The 20,314-nt window shown below is 38.2% G+C and overlaps 1 protein-coding gene across 6 annotated transcripts in view; it reads left to right on the forward strand.

The window, feature by feature from the left end:
• The first annotated feature begins 203 nt into the window (after window positions 1–203).
• Window positions 204–20,314, forward strand: part of LOC134349395 (matrin-3-like) — a 37,847-nt gene continuing 17,736 nt past the window's right edge. Inside the window, exons 1-9 of one of the 6 annotated variants that reach the window (XM_063053628.1) lie at window positions 204–239; window positions 7,685–8,748; window positions 16,834–16,895; window positions 17,710–17,748; window positions 18,097–18,191; window positions 18,572–18,609; window positions 19,217–19,351; window positions 19,599–19,730; window positions 20,033–20,173. In XM_063053628.1, the coding sequence (XP_062909698.1) occupies window positions 7,858–8,748; window positions 16,834–16,895; window positions 17,710–17,748; window positions 18,097–18,191; window positions 18,572–18,609; window positions 19,217–19,351; window positions 19,599–19,730; window positions 20,033–20,173 (1,533 nt within the window). In that variant the 5' untranslated portion in view covers window positions 204–239; window positions 7,685–7,857. Of the gene's footprint in view, window positions 240–327; window positions 512–571; window positions 724–7,684; window positions 8,749–16,833; window positions 16,896–17,709; window positions 17,749–18,096; window positions 18,192–18,571; window positions 18,610–19,216; window positions 19,352–19,598; window positions 19,731–20,032; window positions 20,174–20,314 lie in introns of those variants that run through there. The other 5 variants (XM_063053632.1, XM_063053631.1, XM_063053627.1 and 2 more) reach the window with 5 other exon arrangements.

The raw sequence follows: 20,314 nt of genomic DNA on the forward strand, positions 1-20,314 counted from the left end.
ATAACTAGAAGGATCCGACTGGGGGGTTCCCAGGTTTTAGAACAGGCACTACTACTGCCATTTTCCATGAGGATACAAGATGGCCGAAACTCCACATCAAGCGTGAAGCTTACTTCCCTCTCGGCGGCTTGAGACCACGATTCGCATGCGCGGGCTACCCTGGAACGCATGCGCAGTCTGCTCTGACCGAGCTTTTCATTGCCTTGGCCCAGAGCGCGCGTGCGCACAGTTGGTCGGAGGTAAGAAAGCAGGAGGGATACAGGGGAAAAAATCAGGGGGAGTGAATTGTCGGACAATTTGGATCACTCACTGGGGTTAGTTTAGAAGTGGGACTTGCTTCTTAAGTTGGACATTATGAATGTGGCATCAGTGAGCCGCCCTCATACTCGCCCACAAGGTTCTTTAATATTTTCACGGCCGGAGTCGGCGCCATTTTGAGATGAACGAACGAAGGGGAAAAATTCGCAGGCAACCTGATAGAACCGCTCACCCCACAGCTGAAGAGACCTAGGTATCCGGGGGGGAGTGTGAAGGATAGGGGGAAACGAGAAGGTTGGGTGTTTTCTTAATACAGATCGAAAATATTTTCGAGTAAAAACAACAAAATGGGCGCAGTATGTATGGGTAGAGGAGATGGTGTGGGAATGCAAATAAACGGATGGAGAAGAATGGAATGCCAGTTTATATTTATATTGTTCCTGTCACTGGGGGGAAAATCCCAGGGTACGTTACGGGATCATTTGTCAAACAAATTTTACTTGTTCTGTTAAACTATAGTCCGCTATATTAAAATTGATAACAGCTTTTATTTTACAAAAAGGAACAGTGGCACAAACTAAATGTATTTCTTTTGATTTTATTATTTAGCCAGAAGAAACCTCACTGCTTTAGCAAGGCATTTACAGAAAGGCAGCATGTAAATAATAAAAAAAACAGGGTCTTACAATTGATCCTTGAGGCATCGGAATAACGTGTAGGGGGGAGGGGATGCGCAGCAATTTCTGACTGACTGAATTTTTTTTTAATGGAACCAGCAAGTACAGTACTACAGAGCCACGTAAGGTGGACATGTGGATAGCTCTTGGAGGTTGGTTTGCTCAGAGGCAGTAGAAAAATTGAAAGATGAAAGTAATTTTGTTTTTCTAAAGTTCATATCAGTTGTCTTTTTTCACAGTTGTAAGGAAAGAAATAATTGTACAAATGATGAAGGGATATTAATGAGGTGCAGTAGTTTTAGTATAAAGAGGAAAGATAGAATATAAATGTTTGTAGATAAGGAAACTATGCTGTTAGGTTGGAGTATTTGAACATGAGCAGACCAAACAGCTCAATAGGGTTGTTCCTTTTGAATGGAACGATGCCTGATCTGCATTTAGACCATTTAAATATCATTCACGACTTTTTTCATATCATTTTACACTCTTGGTTTGTAATAACATGATTTTTAAAAAAATGAACTATTTACTCTTGTGGAAAGTCGCAAGCCTCTGTTACACATGAAGATTTCAATTCTGAGTAGCTAGATTCAGATTGTTAATGTTTTATTGCCATATAGTCTGCCCCTTGTGTTGTTGAAGTTTCTGTTGCACTTACTAAATGATTTTAATAATATAAAATCAAACCACCTTTTAACCTTCTGTATTCCAAGAAATGAAATAAACTTCAGGTAAACCTCCGTTGCATTTTTCCAAAGATAAGACAGTTCTCCATTCCTGGCCTTTGAATTTCCCTAAATAAATTTTCCATTTTTGACAGTCAAAATTTCGCCTGCCAACACATTAATCAGTCAATACCTTCCCTACATCTCTACGCTTCTTTTTAAGATTTGTACTTTCTGCTCTAATATCTCATGTGACTTAGTATCATGTTTAATATCATTAACAACTTTGTGTACCTGTGTAAAGACTTTATTTTTTCTAGTCATAATTATCAAGGCCACTATTCAACTGATGTTACTGATCTGCTTTTTATTTGCCTTTTGTTCTATGAACCCCTGAACATTTTTGGGTCTTTTTTCTATTTCTTGTTTTTGACCTTCAGATAATTGCATTTATGCATAAATGCACAACTTCACTTACCTGCATTAAAATCATTTGCTGCAATTTTTCACTCTGCATGCTATTCTTTTCTCTTTCATAATATGCTTTTTGACCTATTGTTCCCTATTAATTTAAATAATTGTTTCAGTAGTAAATTTGAGTATATGGGTCAATGTTATATGATGTAACATTGAATTTTGCTTTTGCATAGGGGAGTGAGGAAAGATTGGGTTAAATAAATGAAAATGGATGGAATATGAGAAGCTGTAGGTGATGTAGGGTGAAAAACAGTTGATAAGGAATTTTTATGACAAGTTGTACAAGAAACGGAATGGTGAAATGTATTAGGATGAGGCTTGAGCGTTGAAATTCAGAATTGAGGCAAAGTTAGTATGAATGGTGTATTAAGATGTATGTTCTGTATATACCAGCAGATGTGTTAGGTGATGAAAATGTCAAAAGTAAGGAAGAGTCTGCACAGGAAGGAATGATTTTTTTAAAAAAGAACCTTTTGAGTAACTAGGTTTCTTTCCTTGAAACAATGTTAAACGTGGCTGCTGAACCATGCAAAAGAGACGTTTATGCATTGATGGCTTCATAGACATTTTAAGTTAATTTTTTTTGGAATGTGGGCATTGCTGACAAGACTAGCCTTTTTTTTCCTCGATGCTGGGGGTGAACCACCTTGAAAGACTTAATTGTTCTATTAAGGCTATCCTTAATGATCTGGTCTTCACTGGTTATAGTTCAAGATGAATCTGTAATAATTTCCATTTATGTACATTTAAAGATTCTTTGTTTCATAGCAATGATGTCCAAAAAATCAAGCTATTTAAACTATTGTTCGGACATATGGTAAACTTTGTTAAAGATGTAGATTTTACTGGCTACCTTAAACCAGAAGAGGTGGAGATTTGTTGGGAGAGAATTTAGACTTCTGGTCTTTAGCAATTAAAATCAAAGCTACTGGTAATGGAGCATGTATATTTGTGGATGAGCAACGTGGTCTAACATACCAATGTTGGCTCTTTGAAAGAGGTAATTGTCCGTCATCCTATCTATCCATTTGTCAATTATCTTGGATCTTTGTTTTCTGGGCACTAAGTGGACCAATCATTTTGGAAACCATTAATCCCTGTAATCCCTGCTTTTAAGTTTCTTTAACTTCGGTTCCAACTTGTCATTCAAATAAACCATCCAAGATCAAGAACTGGCATTTAAAAGAAAATAAATCAAATGTTGAAATTTTGAAATGTAGTCACACTGATGAGTATGGCTTTAAATACCATCTGTGGAGAGAGATGGATATTTATGATTTCTTTTGCTCAAGCTGGTCTGGTATTTGGTGAGAAGAGTCTGATTTAATCTTGTCTGTCTGCCTTGGATGTGTGGTTGTTAACATGCCTGTCCAACAATTTACCAATTTCTAAATTTTCATTTGATCAAGTTTAGACAGTTTTTTTTGGGAGAACAGCTCTATTTTTTAAATAATTTCTTTTGAGGTTGACCACAAGTCCATAACTCACTGAGACCCATTGATACTAGTAGAAATAGTTCACTGAAACCTTTATTTTTGACTTCATAAAATACTTTGTTCAATTAATTTATCTATTTAATTCCTTATCTATTCAACTTAGTCTGCTTTAAATCTTTCATCCCTGGGAAAATTTTGTTTCATTCAATGTTGTGTACTATATTTTTCTTAAGTTGCCATTTAGTTTACTTCTTTCAATGCAGCTTTTCACAGTTCAACAAAATTTTGTAGAAATAGCTATATCTGCGGATGCCTGTAAAGACATTTAGCACCTAAAACTATTTTTCACTTCAGCTTTGGAATTGTTTTTTTTCTGTATCTAATCATGCCAGAAGAGGAATTTCTGATCTTGATGCCTTTCATGTCAGTGATGGTATCAAATGGAAATGATCAACATTCATGTGAATAGAAAGGAAGATTGAGCATGAATCCTAGGATTTTGTTTAACATGTTGAGAAAACGATAATTTTGTGAAGCCAATTGATGTGTTGCTTTGATAGTGGTACATTGGCCCATTTAGCCCTGTTTCATAATCTATAAGATGTGATATTCTTGATTAAAGTTGGAATTGAATAGTAATGCCAGTTTGGAAAATCTAAAGCCAACATCCTGTTTGGCTTTTAAAAAAAAGAGAAAGGGTGAGGTAAAGTACATGGGTTCACTGTCCATTCAGAAATATAACAGTGGGGAAGAAGCTGTTCCTAAAATATTGAGTGTGTCTTCAGGCTCCTGTGCTGCTTCCTTGATGGTAGCAATGAGAAGAGGGTATGTCCTGGCTGATGGATGCTGCCTTTTTGAGGCATCACCAATTGAAGATGTCCTTGATGCTGGTGAGGCTTGTGCCATACCAGACAGTGATGTTCGGTTAGAATCCTCTCCATGGTACATCTGTAGAAGTTTACAAGACTTTGGTAACATACCAAGTCTCCTGAAACTCCTAATGAAATATAGTTGCTGTTGTGCCTTCTTTTTAACTTCGTTGGGCCCAGGATAGATCTTCAGAGATTACTGACCCCTAGGAGCTTGAAACTGCTCACCCTTTCCACTGCTGATCCCTCAATGAGGACTGGTGTGTTCCCTCAACTTCCCTTTCCTGAAGCCAACAATCAATTCCTTAGTCTTGCATTGAGTGCAAGGTTGTTGCTTTGACACCACTCAACTAACTGATCAATCTCACTCCTGTACGCCTCCTCGGCACCATCTGAAATTCTGCCGATAGTTGTGTCATCGGCAAATTTATAGATGGTGTTTGAACTGTGTCTAGCCATACAATCCTGGGTGTAGAGGGAGTAGAGTAGTGGGCTAGGCACGTGTCCTTGAGGTGCGCCAGTGTTGATTGTCAGCAAGGAGGAGCTGTTATTTCTGATCTGCACTGGCTATGTTATTGTTTGCTGGAAAGTGCTTCAGGAATTCTCTGCTATATTTTGACAAGGAAAAACTTCTCACTTCCTTGATGTAGGAAATAGGCAATTTGATATAGACAACTGAGCTAAATTATTTTTGTGATAATTTTAGCAACCTTCAAAGGAAGTGAATTCTTGAAGGTACAATTGTTACATGCTGCTTTGGTTGCTAACTAACTGTTAATTGAAATTGACATTGGACTTTGCGAAAGTCAGATAATTAAAATTTGAATAGTAGACCTTTGCCAAATTTAGTGATAGGATTTCTTTTAGAATTAGACTCATCTTTGCAACATAGGTGTGTAATCTAGGCCAGGGGTCCCCAAGCTTTTTTGCACTGCGGACCGGTTTAATATCGACAATATTCACGAGGACCCGGCCGGGGGGGGGGGGGAGTTCAAGTGGGGTTAAACTCACTTCAACATGTCTTTTACAGTTAGGGTTGCCAACTTTCTCACTCCCAAATAAGGGACAAAAGTAGCAGTCAAATTCCAGGACACTTCAGCCCAGGAAAAACTACCATGACCATGAAACCAGCATGCGCGTACGTGCCGATTTTTCTCCCCACAAATCGGTTTTGCTTTCATCTTCCCGACTATACTTACATTATTTCTACTTTATGTAGGCTGTGTATTTATCATATCATTCCTGCTTTTACTGTATGTTAGTTTTATTTATTTTTGGTTTTATGTGTTGTTTGGTATGATTTGGTAGGTTATTTTTTGGGTCTGGGAACGCTCAAAAAAATTTTCCCATATAAATTAATGGTAATTGCTTCTTCACTTCACAACATTTCGGCACGAAAGGTTTCATAAGAACGCTGTACCTTAGCAGGTGAAATACGGGACAAACCAAATTAGCTCAATATACAGGATGTCTCGGCAAATACGGGACAGTTGGCAACCCTATGTTCAAGTTCAACAGTGCGTGACGGAATGAGGAAAGGTGCAGTTGACTCGTTTTGTTTCCTTGCGGCCTGGCAGCACATAGTTGGGGACCGCTGATCTAGGCCAATACTTCAGTGTGATGCCAAAGGACTTCCACAGAGAAGTTCAGCCTAGTTTGACTGTCAGTTCAAGTGGATGTTAAGGACATTCTGCATCTATTTGTCAAGAAACAACAAATTCACAAGATATGTCAGTGATAATTCTAATTCTGAACATATCAGTTGGTAATAGGTTTGAATTAAATGCTGTTGTGGTCACGTTGGAATATTTCTCTTGCAAGGCCCGATTTTTGTAGGTGCACATTCTGTGAATGAAAGTAGTTTACTTTGCATTTAGGCTGTTTATTGGTTCAGTCAGCATTTACAGTCTTTCATTCATGCACATACGGAATGTATATATCTATATGCAAATATTTTGATAAAATTGGACAGTTAAATGGATTGTAAAAGCCTGTGTTGAAGATAAGTTTATCATTGCTAGGTGTTCTAGGGTAATTAGGAAATAAATAACTCTTGTGTTGAATGTGGCTTTTTTTGGTCATTTCTGGGATCTACTTATGGGAAATAGTGTTAATGTTATGAATCCAGAGAACACTGGAGGAATTCTGCAGGTAAGACGGCATCTGGAGAGGAATAAATATTCTTCCCCATCCCTTTTCAGTCTTGATGAATGGTCTCGGCCTGAAATGTTAGCTCTTTATTCCTTTCAGATCCAGTCAGATCTTTTCATGTTTCAGCAAGTGTGGAGAAACCTATAGACTGGTTGATTCTCATTGCCTTGCCAGCTACCAATTTTTTGGGTACATATGATCTTGAGTACTAAATGCATGGATCAGCAAGGTAGGATATGTTTGATCTTGAAAATCATTGTTTTAAGAATCTTTTCAGAGATTACATTTTCATTTCAGACAGCTTCTGTTATTGGTAATGTTTATAATTACATTTCCATGTTGACAAGAAATTTATGGAGGTAAATGATTACAAAGACAAATATGCATCGGCAGTATTTCAAAAGTCCAACGAAAGGTTCTTGAGTTGGATGCACAGCAGTTATTTTTCAGCAATTGCAGCTGTTTCTTGCTGGCTGGTTGCTATTTTAAAACTTGTTGGCTTTATTCCTTTAAAGTATATTCCTTGAATTCTGTGCACATTTTGGTTACCCGTTGATTCAATTTGTTGGCTGCTGGCAGCATGTTCAAGAGGTGTCCTTGCCAGATGAGGCATTAAATCATTTAAAAGCCCTTAAGTAAAAATGATTTGCTTTTTCAAAGTGTGAAATGAGTGCTGTAACACACTGCCTCTTTCTTTTTCAGTGGCTTACACAACACATCCACTCCATGTGTTACTTCCCTTTCTGTGGATAGTTAGCTTAAAAATTCACAATGTTTTCTGAAATGTTACAATGATTTTATTGGCATTCTTCAATATGGCTGAGATTTCCTATAAACGTATTGGAAAAATTCTGTTTACTTGAAAAGGTTTGGTGGCAGGTTACTATTTTGTTCGTACTTGCCATGCTTTCCTACTGACGTGCGTTTTGAGATTCTTATCGTTTCTCATTAAGCGGTTGTATAGAATACAAAGAAATTTCCCACTGCATTGGATTTTGCATGCAACTGTGAAATGTTGCATTCGATCTTGTTATTTACACTGTCTTTCTGCAGACCAGTTTTGGACTTCTGGCTTTGAAGACGGTTCCAGGCGTATGGTCCTTTAAAGGCCTTGAGATCCTTGATCTAACATTTTTGTTTTAACTTTTCAGCCTGGCAAAAGTTCTCTGAGGAATCTGTGACATTGTCGCATCAACCATCTGTTAGACGAAGTTAGATAGTGAAACAACTTTCTACAGAGCCAGCAAAGGCTATCTACTAACCATTGAAGAATTGTTTTATGGTGCTCTTACCAGTTCTGAATTAGACTCTTTCTTGTGCCAGAATGTCATTGGATGGAGTTCAACAAGATCATGGTCGTGGCATGAAGAAAGACAATCATAATATTGGATTCTTTCCGTCTGCAAATGCCCATGCAAATCTTGGGAGAATGAACCAAGGTGCACGAATGGGTGGCTATCTGAATTTTGGACGTGGTCAGGCAGTGGGCCTACAAGCTATGGAACAAATGCATCAGAATATAATATCTTCAGGTATTGGGCCTTCTCGATCCAGCAGTGGTTTGACTTCCTTGTTTGATGTGAGCAGTCGTAATCAGCCTTCACTTGCCGCTCAGAAACGGATTGATGCGGACAAGGCCAGTAATATTTTAGCAACCTTTGGCCTTTCATCCAGAGACTTGGATGAACTGAGCCGCTATCCTGAAGACAAACTTACTCCTGAATCCTTGCCAGACATTCTTTTGCAACTTAAAAGAAAAAGAAATGATGTTGGAGCATCTTTGAATTACAGCAGAGGTGACATTTCTCCTCGGGAAGATCGTTCCTTCAGAGCCTCCCGTAGTGAGTGGGAGGAAGAAAGGCGCTTTCGGAGTAATTTTGAAGGCCGTGATCCTGATGCTGATCCTGTGGTCAATTATGACCATGGTTCTTCTCGAGAGCTGAGTTTTAGATATTATGACAGGAAGGACTATGAGCCTGAACGATTACGAGGTGATGACTTCCGTAGGGATGATATGCATTTGTCTGACCCAATGTATAAATATGATTCTGATTATGGAAAAATGGGGCCGCCTTCTCGTGGCCAAGAAAGGTCCCTTTTTGAAAGAAAACGAGGATCTCCTTCACTGAGCAACATAAACGATTACCATGGTTTCTTGCCAGGAATGTTCCCTCACTTGTGTTCGCTGTGTGATGTAAATGTTCATTCTGTAAAGGTGAGTGACCTTTAATTTAAAAATTGCTTTATAAAGTATAAGCAACGGTTCTTATTGGACTTGTGGAAACCTCACTTGAGTCTTAATTTGTTCCAGATGTTCTTTGGAACATCTTAGCAACATGAAATTTTTACAAAGTATCTTTTCATTGAGAAATAGTTATGAAACTGCAAATCAAATTCATGAGCAGATTGCCAGTGAAAATTACAAAATACTTGGTCAAATCAAAGGGGTGTGCAGTACTTGTAACCCATTGCGTTATCAGTGATAAGCATTTGTTTTGAAGCTACTGGGTGTTGGGTCTCAATTTTTTTTTTGTTTGTGTTCTTAAATATGAGCAAATGGTGCACCTTATTACATGCAGAATGGCTGTTCCAGAGACTGTGTTCAAGTGGGTGTGTTGCCTACCTCGATAGAAGCCAGGTTTCTTTCAACATACTGGGCAATTTTTCAGAAAGCAAACCAAAAATCCTGATATAATATGTTCTTGTTCCCTTGTTAAGAGAGAAATTTGGAGTATTTTTCTGGTAAATAGAAAGCAAAAAAGGACCAGATCCTTGAAATCTGAAATAAGAGCATAAAATGCAGGAAATGCTCTGTAGGTTAAGAAGCATGAAGAGAAATGGAAGTAACGTTTCATGTTGATTAACTTGTCTCAGAGCCCATGGTTTTTTTTCACAATTTTCAATTAACACTGGCATCATGTAGTCCAATGCCCTGTTTCTGAGTTACATTAAGAGGTTATTTCTCAGAACTATGAAGGTTAAATGTGAGAAGAATCAACTTTGGTTCTGATAGTAGCTTCTGTTGCTTTAATAAAAGCTTAATGAAGATTTATATTTATGAAAAATGTAAATGAGTAATACAGTACTGTGCACACATTTGATTTTTTTTGTATTATTGTTTATATTCTTTTAGAAACAATGGGATTTTTGGTTTATTAAGTCTATTGTTGTGGAGTGTCCAAATGTTTGGTCTAAGAAAAAATCTACAGAATTTAATAGATGTTCATAGCTATGATTTGTATGTTATTCAATGCACTTTTCCTCTAAGAGCGATGTCAAAATGTTTAAGTGCTGCTTCACTTAGTGATTGAAGTAACTTCATGTGGTCACTTTATAGTCGTACAAAGATTTGTAACTTTAGTATGCATACAGTATCATAAATGTCTAATAGATTATGAGAATTTAGACCTTGAACTCAGATAGTCATAACATGCATCTCATTAAGTGACTTTCATGTGATATTAATGTCATTTATGCCAATGCTTTTCCTTTTATTACCCAGTGCATCAAGGTTTTTCAAAACAGACCAGCGGGTTTGTTTGAAAGTTGAGTTGAGCTGTCATTGTATTGGTGTGCTTTCTTTCCTATTCTGATTGGATTAGATAATGTTGGAAAATGCACTGCCAGCAGTAGGTTTAAAGTTATGCCAAGATTAATGATGAGTGCTTTCTTTTAGTAAAAATTTACTTTAGTACTGAACTTGAAAGGATACTGGTACTATGCTTAGAGGACTCTGGAAAACTGCTTACTTTACAGAAAACTCTTGCCCACTCTCCTGATTACTTAACAAAAAGCGCCCCCCGCTCACCGTCAATCAGTAGAATGGTACCTGCAGGCTCTGGAGCCTGGTAGCAGTGCTCTGATTTTTTTTTGTCTGCCCTGTCATTTTGATTTTGTTACTCAATATATGATTCAGGGAGTCTTATTTGAATTCTGGCTCTTTTAAATCAAGCAGCTCCCCTTTCCATTCTTGAAATTACACTTTTTACTCATTGTAGTATGTATGGAGGAAAAAATGGTTGAAGAAAACCTGTATGCAGTAATTCTGAACATGAAAATGACATAATAATAAGTTGTCATTCCCCTTCCTAAGGAGAGTTGTAGTTTTGAGTCCTGTGCTGTTGGCTTGGACCACCTTGATACTATTTACAAAAGCAAAGGATAAGCTTTCATTGGTGTGGTGTGCACTGGCATGATATCCCTTAATGAGATGATGTGATAGGCAAAATAAATTTAACCAATGGGATACGACATGGATATTTACTCATACGTGCAGGGAAACTTAATTTGAAGACTGAAGTGTGCTGCATTTGGGGTGAGTATTCAATTTGATAAGCTGAATTAAAGCAATTAAAATAGACAACTTGCTTCATGTTTGCAAATAAATGGCCATTCAATCTGTTAAAATGTAGTAATTCCAGGAAATGTTGCACAATCTGTTTTCATTTTGTATTACTGCAGTAAAGAAATGGTAACAATTTAAATTATCATTGGTTACATCAACTCTTGTTCTTCACATAATATATACTGTGTATGTAACAAATTGGCAGTGATTTTAAAGTGTTAGGATTTAACTGGAAATTTGGAAGCTCATAATTCCTCAAGATGTTTTTAAAAGTAATTGCTTTGAAGAAGTATTCAAGTTCAATTGGGTGTTGGAAAAATTGTACAGGAGAATGGGAAGAAAAAAATTTGTAATTGATTAGGAAGTATACCTGGTAGAAATGCTTCAAAAATTGGTAATGATTGCTGCTGTTGTATAGAAAACCTTTTAAACCATTGATACTAAGCCCTTGTCAACTAAATTATGTGCTTTGTCAATGTGGGTGCACAAAGAAATGCTTCAACTTTTGTTTAGACACTTAAAATTTCTATACAGAAATTCTATACAGAATTCTACACAAAATTTCTATACAGAAAGGGTATTTCTATATCCTTTCTATAGAGATCAATTATGACGCCAAAAGCAGAATACCTTACAGTAGCTTTTGAGATTCTCATTTTTATTTTGTTGATAAACACTTTTTAAAAAAATTATTTAATTTTAGGTTCGTAATTTCAGCTTGTTTTAAAAATTATTACATTTCATTAAACATATTTTTCTGGTGCACTAGACACTGGTGTCAAATAGATTTTACAGTAGTTTTAGGTAAAAAGCGTGAAGCTTTAGAAATATATGCACCACACATAAAAGTTGCTGGTGAACGCAGCAGGCCAGGCAGCATCTCTAGGAAGAGGTACAGTTGACGTTTTGGGCCGAGACCCTTCGTCAGGACTAACTGAAAGAAGAGCTAGTAAGAGATTTGAGGGGGGAGGGGGAGATCCAAAATGATAGGAGAAGACAGGAGGGGGAGGGATGAAGCCAAGAGCTGGACAGTTGATTGGCAAAAGGGATATGAGAGGATCATTGGGCAGGAGGCCTAGGGAGAAAGAAAAGGGGGGGGAGCCCAGAGGATGGGCAAGGGGTATAGTGAGAGAGACAGAGGGAGAAAAAGAGTGAGAGAAAGAATGTGTGTATATAAATAAATAACAGATGGGGTACGAGGGGGAGGTGGGGCATTAGCGGAAGTTAAAGTCAATGTTCATGCCATCAGGTTGGAGGCTACCCAGACAGAATACAAGGTGTTGTTCCTCCAACCTGAGCGTGGCTTCATCTTTACAGTAGATGAGGCTGTGAATAGACATATCAGAATGGGAATGGGACGTGGAATTAAAATGTGTGGCCACTGGGAGATCCTGTTTTTTCTGGCAGACAGAGTGTAGGTGTTCAGCGAAACGATCTTCCAGTCTGCGTCGGGTCTCACCAATATGTAGAAGGCCACATCGGGAGCACCGGACGCAGTATATCACCCCAGCCGACTCACCTGGAAGGACTGTCTGGGGCCCTGAACGGTGGTGAGGGAGGAAGTGTAAGGGCATGTGTAGCACTTGTTCTGCTTACAAGGATAAGTGCCAGGAGGGAGATTGGTGGGGAGGGATGACGGGGGGGGGGCGTTGAATGGACCAGGGAGTCGCGTAGGGAGCGGTCCTTGCGGGGGGGTGGGGGGGAGATGTGCTTAGCGATGGGATCTCGTTGGAGGTGGCGGAAGTTACGGAGAATAATATGTTGGACCCGGAGGCTGGTGGGGTGGTAGGTGAGGACCAGGGGAACCCTATTCTTAGTGGGGTGGCAGGAGGATGGAGTGAGAGCAGATGTGCGTGAAATGGGGGAGATGTGTTTGAGAGCAGAGTTGATGGTGGAGGAAGGGAAGCTTTCTTTAAAAAAGGAAGACATCTCCCTCGTCCTGGAATGAAAAGCCTCATCCTGAGAGCAGATGCGGTGGAGACAGAGGAATTGCAAGAAGGGGATGGCATTTTTGCAAGAGACAGGGTGAGAAGAGGAATAGTCCAGATAGCTGTGAGAGTCAGTAGGCTCCTCACCTACCGCCCCACTAGCCTCCGGGTCCAACATATTATTCTCTGTAACTTCCGCCACCTCCAACAGGATCCCACCACTAAGCACATCTTTCTCTCCCTTTCTCTCCGCACCCCCCCCCCCCCAGCTTTCCACAGGGATCGCTCCCTACGCGACTCCCTTGTCCATTCATCCCCCGGCACTTATCCTTGTAAGCAGAACAAGTGCTACACGTGCCCTTACACTTCCTCCCTCACCACCATTCAGGGCCCCAGACAGTCCTTCCAGGTGAGGCGACACTTCACCTATGATGCTGCCTGGCCTGCTGCGTTCACCAGCAACTTTTATGTGTGATGCTTGAATTTCCAGCATCTGCAGATTTCCTCGTGTTTGGGTCTTCAGAAATATGTGCAGTGTTGTATTTGATTATCTGCGTAGTTAAGAATGGCTTTAGGTTGCAAAACATTTGTTAACTTAACACTTTGGATGGAAAGAAAAATCAAATCTTAATATTTTTGTTCCCTTTTTATTGCGAAGGTAATGCAGTGAATGGCTTTATCTCAAAACATTGGGGCGGAGGTGCTGCAGTGGGAAGTAATTTAAGTATAGAATCTACTGACAATCAGTATTGGGGACAAACTCCAGAAGTGTTAATCTTTTGTGGAAAGAGTATGTTGACCTGAAAGATGTTTGAACTTAATTTATGAAAACTTGGTCAACCTGTGATATATTATTACCTATAAAAGGTGTGGGGGTGCTTGCAGAAATTTGTGTATTTGGTGATAGACCTTGGGGGAGGGAATGCAGAACATATTTATTTCCTCTGCGTCACCAGTGTGAGCATTATAAATATAGAGAAGTGAAGGACAAGACTAAATGAGTTGTATAGTTTATTCCCACATTACCATTGTTCAACTGAATGCATCGTGGGATTCCTATGCCTATAGGAATACAAATTACCTTCATTATATGGGTATTGTAAGTAAATACAGGTGTTTTCCCTGCAGACCTTTAGTGCTTTTCAATGAATTACCCAATTGTGTGTGTTTATATTCTGGCCTGCTCTTTTTAGCACTTCATTCTATTAGTATCCAAATATTTGTCAATGACTTTTGAAATCCCTCATTATTTTCTGCATTTCATTCCGTTAACTTACTTGACAAATAATATGAAGTGGCCTCTGAGCTAGTAGGAATACTTGTCTGAATAATTCTATACAAAAATGGCAAATAATTAAAATAATCATGGGGGGGGGGGTGGATATTTAGGAAACCAAACCAGTTGATTGAGCAAAGTTCCTGCGATTGTTCCTGAACTGTTGTCAGAGCAATTAAACCAAAAAATGTTTGATCTTGAAGACTCAAAATTTTCCTTTGGGGTTAGAGAATATGAATTCCTACTCCTACTTGGAGAACAGAATGATTTTGATCATTATGCCTGTGCAAAAAAAAAACTTGCTGAGGTTTGCAGCAAAAGTTTTATGGGCATGAGATTTCGGATCTGAATGAGTTAAATTTGTGAAAACCACATAGAACTATTATAAACTTTTCTGACCCGACGCAGACTGGGAGACTTTTGCTGAACACCTACGCTCTGTCCACCAGAGAAAGCAGGATCTCCCAGTGGCCACATATTTTAATTCCACGTCCCATTCCCATTCTGATATGTCAATCCATGGCCTCCTCTACTGTCAAGATGAAGCCACACTCAGGTTGGAGGAACAACACCTTATATTCTGTCTGGGTAGCCTCCAACCTCGTGGCATGAATATTGATTTCTCTAACTTCCGTTAGTGCCCCTCCTCCCCTTCTTACCCCATCCCTGATTTATCTTTATTTATTATTATTTCCTCTCTCTCTCTGTCCCTCTCACAATAACTCCTTGTCTGCTCTCCATCTTCCTTTGGTGCTCCCCTCCCCCTTTCTTTCTCCCTAGGCCTCCCATCCAATAATCCTCTCCCTTCTCCAGCCTTGTATCTCTTTTGCCAATCAACTTTCCAGCTCTTAGCTTCATCCTCCCCCATCTTGTCTTCTCCTATCATTTTGGATCTCCCCCTCCCCCTCCCACTTTCAAATCTCTTACTATCTCTTCTTTCAGTAAGTCCTGGCGAAGGGTCCCAGCCAGAAACGTCGACTGTACTTCCTATAGATGCTGCCTGGCCTGCTGCATTCCACCAGCATTTTATGTGTGTTAAAGTTTTCTGATTTGTTTATTATCACCTGACATATTTCCAAGGCATGTGTCATTGCATTTGTCCTCTTAAATTGCTCTTTATTCCTATTCAGATTAACATTTTTTAAAATTTACTCATTGGGTTCCACTCATGGCTTCCCTAAAGTTCTATTACATTTTAACAGTCTAGATACTGCTGCAGTTATAACATCAAACACTTCTCTCAGTTTTGGTTTTACTCCAGACTTATCTAGGCATACCTTGATACAGCTGGGCAATTTCTTAATTGCGTTAAAAGCTTAATTAAGTTTGCGGGACTTGAAGGATGGCGACGTTTTCCAGCAAGGCGTTAGTTAGAAGATTTTTGAAAAGACATTGTTTTTGATACTGCAGTTTCTTAATAGTTTGCCAATTCCCTCCTAAGCAAATCTGATTTCTGATTTGGATACAGCTGGCCATGCATTGTACAATCTATTGACATTTTTGTATCATGCTATTTGGCTGTAAGTGCATTAAGATTTAGCCCAATAATGCTCTCATTCGACTTTGGCATCTAGCAGGTTAGCTGGCAATTATGAATACAGTTATAGCGGGTTAATCACTTAGAGATTAGAGACTCATAGACTTTATTGATCCCAAAGGAAGTTACAGCGTCACAGCATTACAAGTACACAGACATATAAATATTACAAGAAAAGTAGAAAGAATAAAAAAAGTTACCTCAAACCCTCAAATAGGAGGGGCCATCACTCCCCATCCCCCACCAGCTATTATAGAGCCTAATGTCTGAGGGTCTCACCAAATGTCTAATGTCTGACCCTCGTATCACGCTGTTCGGAGCAGCGCAGTTGTCATAGTGCTAAAAGTGCTCCTCTATTCAGCCATGGTGGCATACAGAGGGTGAGAAACTTTTTCCAGAATTGCCAGGATTTTCCATAGGGTCCTTTGGTCTACCACATCCTCCAGTGTGTCCAGTTTGACTCCTATAACAGAGTCAGCCTTTCTAATTGGTTTATTGAGCTTGCTGGCATCCCCTGTATTGATGCCATTGATACCCAGCACTTCTTTTCAGTCACAGGGCTTGCTAATTGGATCTGGTACATTACCATAAATAATCATTGAATATTTAAGTTCTCAGTGACAAACCATCTCCCCATCTTTTGTTTCCTCAATTTGTTTTTGTGGAGCAATCATCTCTTGACGCAGGCAGCTTAAAATAGTTTTGCTATTCAGGGAATTGTGTATATATAAATTCATCATTCCATTTTCCTGGTCTCAGTTATGTAGAATAAGAACGTGTAAATAAGGATGAGGAAAATAGATGAGCAGTGTTGCAGAAATTATTGTTAAAGATTTGTCCTTTATCCCAGTGATTTTTGGTTTTTGTTGTAATTCGGGATATTTACTTATACAGAGAATGAACTTTATGCCCAGAGCAGAGAAATGTAACCAACAATAGATTTTCAAACCCTTAATCATACACAGTGTATATTATAAGCTAACGTTTCAGGTTTTGATTCTGACATTTAAGTTTCATATAAGATTTTCATCCAGTATTGTTGAGAATGAACCTTTTAGTATGTATCTAATTTCTGCTGTATTGGATTGAATTAATTTGTTGCTTAAAATACAGATTCTGACAAGATTTTCGTATGTTTGTACTGAACTATAGTCATATGATTTTGTTAAATACAACTTGTTTTGTTTTTTCCCTCTCCCATCCCCATAATACAGGAATGGAACCAGCATAAGCATGAACCAGCACACAAAAGGCGTTGCTTGCTGCTCTTGGAGATGTATGCAATTTTTAAAAATTTATTATAGATAGATTATTGACATGGATTCTTTAAGTTAACATCATGTGAGAAGTGTAGTGTGGTACATAGTCTGATACTTGTGTTGTTGGCTAAACAATCCTAATTAAGCTATTTCATTTAAAACGCATTTGTGGAAAGAATGGAAATACTACTGTTGGGTGGATTTAATTTGGTTGGAGGGGATTGGATCATAGGAGGATAAAGAGTGCAGGAATATATTCGCAGTGAACATTTCCACAAAGTACCCAGCAGTCAGCAGGTGAAAGAAAATATTTTTAAAAGAAGGCCATTTCCTGTTTTTCAGTGAACATTGCCTACTTAGCATCCTTGATAGTTTTGAATATTCTGTGGAGATTCCTTTGGGTGAAAATGAGAATATGGTTGTAGTCATTGGTCGCTACCCTGGGTTTCATTATCATCCAGCCCAATTAATCTATATATTTTTGTTCTCTTCCAAAAAATATTGCTTCTCGTTCTTGTGGCAGTTTTATTAAGTATTTATACTTCATACTTAATATTAAGTACTTAAGTATTTATTCAAATAGATAATTCTAGAGCAAGTTACCCACCTCCTCCCTGCCCTTTTCCCTTAAATTTTCTCTGTATACATGCTTTTTGAGCACATAATCCCTGAAAATAACCAAGATAACTTTTGGCGGTGTTATTGATGAGCCAAATTGCAGTTAGGAATTTTAGCTCTCCTCATTTGCACTTACTTTTATTGAGTGACAATTATTTGAATTCAGGGACTGCTTTTGGAAGTATATAATGAGAATTTCTGTCTTATTTCTAGTTACCCTCAATGGGTTCCAGAAGATGTACCATCTACAAGGTATGTCTAAATTACTTCAGTGATATTTAGGTAAGGATTGCTAAGTCTGAGTGGTGCTTATTTTGAATATCGCATACGGTGTAGTAAAATTGCACACAGTTGGATCTGTTTCACTAAACTGGTGGTTGGGTGCAGCCTAATCTTTATAAAGGTGTTTTTTAGGCTCCCAAGTTTGCTACTTCAGAGAGTACCACATGGTCAGCTGCTGATTGTGCACACGCACACACAGATAGATCCATTATTTGATTTGTATTGCTTATCACATAGGAAGTGATGAGTTGTGGCTAGTAATGAGTATATTGATTGTACATGAATGCTCAACTTGCTTTCCCTTTGGGTCAAATGTAGGAACAATCCTGCTCGACAGTCCAATCTTGCTCCAGATGCTGCGTCTGCAATCCTCGCAGTCATCAGACAGTTGGATGCACGGGATCCTCACGGAGGTCAGAATAAGATTATCTTGTGTGCTTTTCTGTTTGCAAATCACAGCAATGGTTTTTCTCGTGTTCATCTTGTCATCATCTTTTCTGATATCAGTTGCTAATTTGGAACACTTAATTGTCTTTAACTAAAAAGTAATTTTCACATGGCGTTGCTCTGAAGCCTATATCTTGTCCTTCAATTTATCGTATGCAGTAAATTAAAACAACACCGACATCTGGGATCTTTCATACATAATTTCTTCATAAAATGAATTTGCCATTTTTTTTCTAAATTTGTAGTTCTCTTGTATTTTCACTTGATCTGCGGCAGCAGACAAGTGTAGTAAAATATGATAGAATTTCACTTGCTGGGAGCTCATGATGTGTTTTTGTTTTCTCAGGCAACAGAAAAGGTCAAATCCAGAACAAGCGAAACATGGTTTGTTTTCATCTCATTACAATACGAATGATATTAGGTCAAAAAATTACTGTTTAAATTTTCAATTTGGTTCTTTCATCTAGGTTTGAAAAAAATACTCCACTTTGGATTGAGCTAAAGTGGAATAAATTTGATACTGTTAGTGCTTTCTGGTAATAGTTTATTCTTCTGAAAAATATTCTGGTGAATTAATGTGTAAGTAGGTTCCATAATTTTTGTCTTTAGTTCAGGATGTTAAAAAAACATTACCTCTTGTGCTTGAATTATTATTACTTTCTATTTTCTGTTGAGAAACAAACTATTTGGTCCATTTGATCCTTGTTACTCCTTACAAGCTATTTCCATCCTTCATCCTGTTTTATTTAACACATCTTTTAGATTGTTTTGTCTTTCATCTTTTCCTCAAGTGCCACCTGTTAGCTGCTTTAGCTTTGTCTGGGGTTGTGAGTTCACCACTCTTGAATTCTAAATGAATTTAAAATAATAATATTCATTACACTTGTGATCAGCTTAAGAGTTAAGTACATGAAATGATAATGCCATTTACTTTTCAATGAATATTTGGTTGTTGAAACATGCATTTAAGTCTTATCTTTCCTTTCAAAAGGCAGTGGATGAACCTGGCAGAGTACTTCATATGACAGAATTGCCCAAAGGAAAATGCAAAGTGAAAGACATTCTCAAACTTGCTCAACCATTTGGACCTATTGCAAAGTACTTGCTTTTAAATACAAAGAGCGAGGTGAGTAAAGGGAATTTGGCAATATCAAATTAGGCCGTACATAATTTGGTGATAGTAATAACCTGACTCTTGTTAAACAGTTTCTAAAAGTAAATTGTATGTGAAGCTTTGAGGATACAATTAAATTTGACTTTCTGAGAATGAAGTAGTTTTTAAAAACAATTCCTACCACCAATGAGATCCATAGCTTGACATTTGTAATGATCACAAACATTAGTTTTTTTTTTGTTTAAACTCAAAACATTAGGGGTTTGTACAAATGGCCACAAGTGGACAAGCACAAGCAGCAGTTGCCTATTACAGTATGAATCCAGCAATTCTTTATGGCAAGAAGGTTCGAGTGGATATATCTCTCAAATACAAAGAGATAGATTTGAAGGTAATTGAAATGGACTATTGGTGAATGTTTCAGTTATTGTTTTCTGCATTTGAGTCTCCTTTTTTACAAAAAAAGTGTTAAGTTTTGCTGTTGGTGTTTCTTCCACTGCTTCTGACTACCAGTTGTAACATATATGTCTGCATTTGGGACTAAGCATTTTGGCTTCAGAAGGGTTAGAATCCATCAGAGTAATACATTTGGGGAGAAAGTTCTACCCTGCATGACTTCATTAGAGAAAAGATTTTAAAATTGAACATTTGGCATTTAAGCAATTCTTTCTTTAAAATTGTTCTTCTTTCCAGAAGCAAAAACAAGAAAGTGGTGGCAGGGTGGCGCTTCTCCAGAATCTCCCTCCCTCTGGGTACTCGGATGCTGATGTTGTGAAAATGGGCACCAGCTTTGGGAAAGTACTTAATTACATTGTGATGAGACTGAGGAACCAGGTATCGTTAAAAGTATTTTTGGTGTTTAAAGAAGGCAAGGGTTGCAATTAATTATGTGGTATACCTACTGTGAGAATTTACTGTAATGTTTATAATGTCCACGTCCAAAAAGTTTAAATGACCAGAGGAGGAGCGAGGGAA

This window comes from Mobula hypostoma, chromosome 7, assembly GCF_963921235.1.
Source record: "Mobula hypostoma chromosome 7, sMobHyp1.1, whole genome shotgun sequence".
Classification (NCBI taxonomy): domain Eukaryota; kingdom Metazoa; phylum Chordata; class Chondrichthyes; order Myliobatiformes; family Myliobatidae; genus Mobula; species Mobula hypostoma.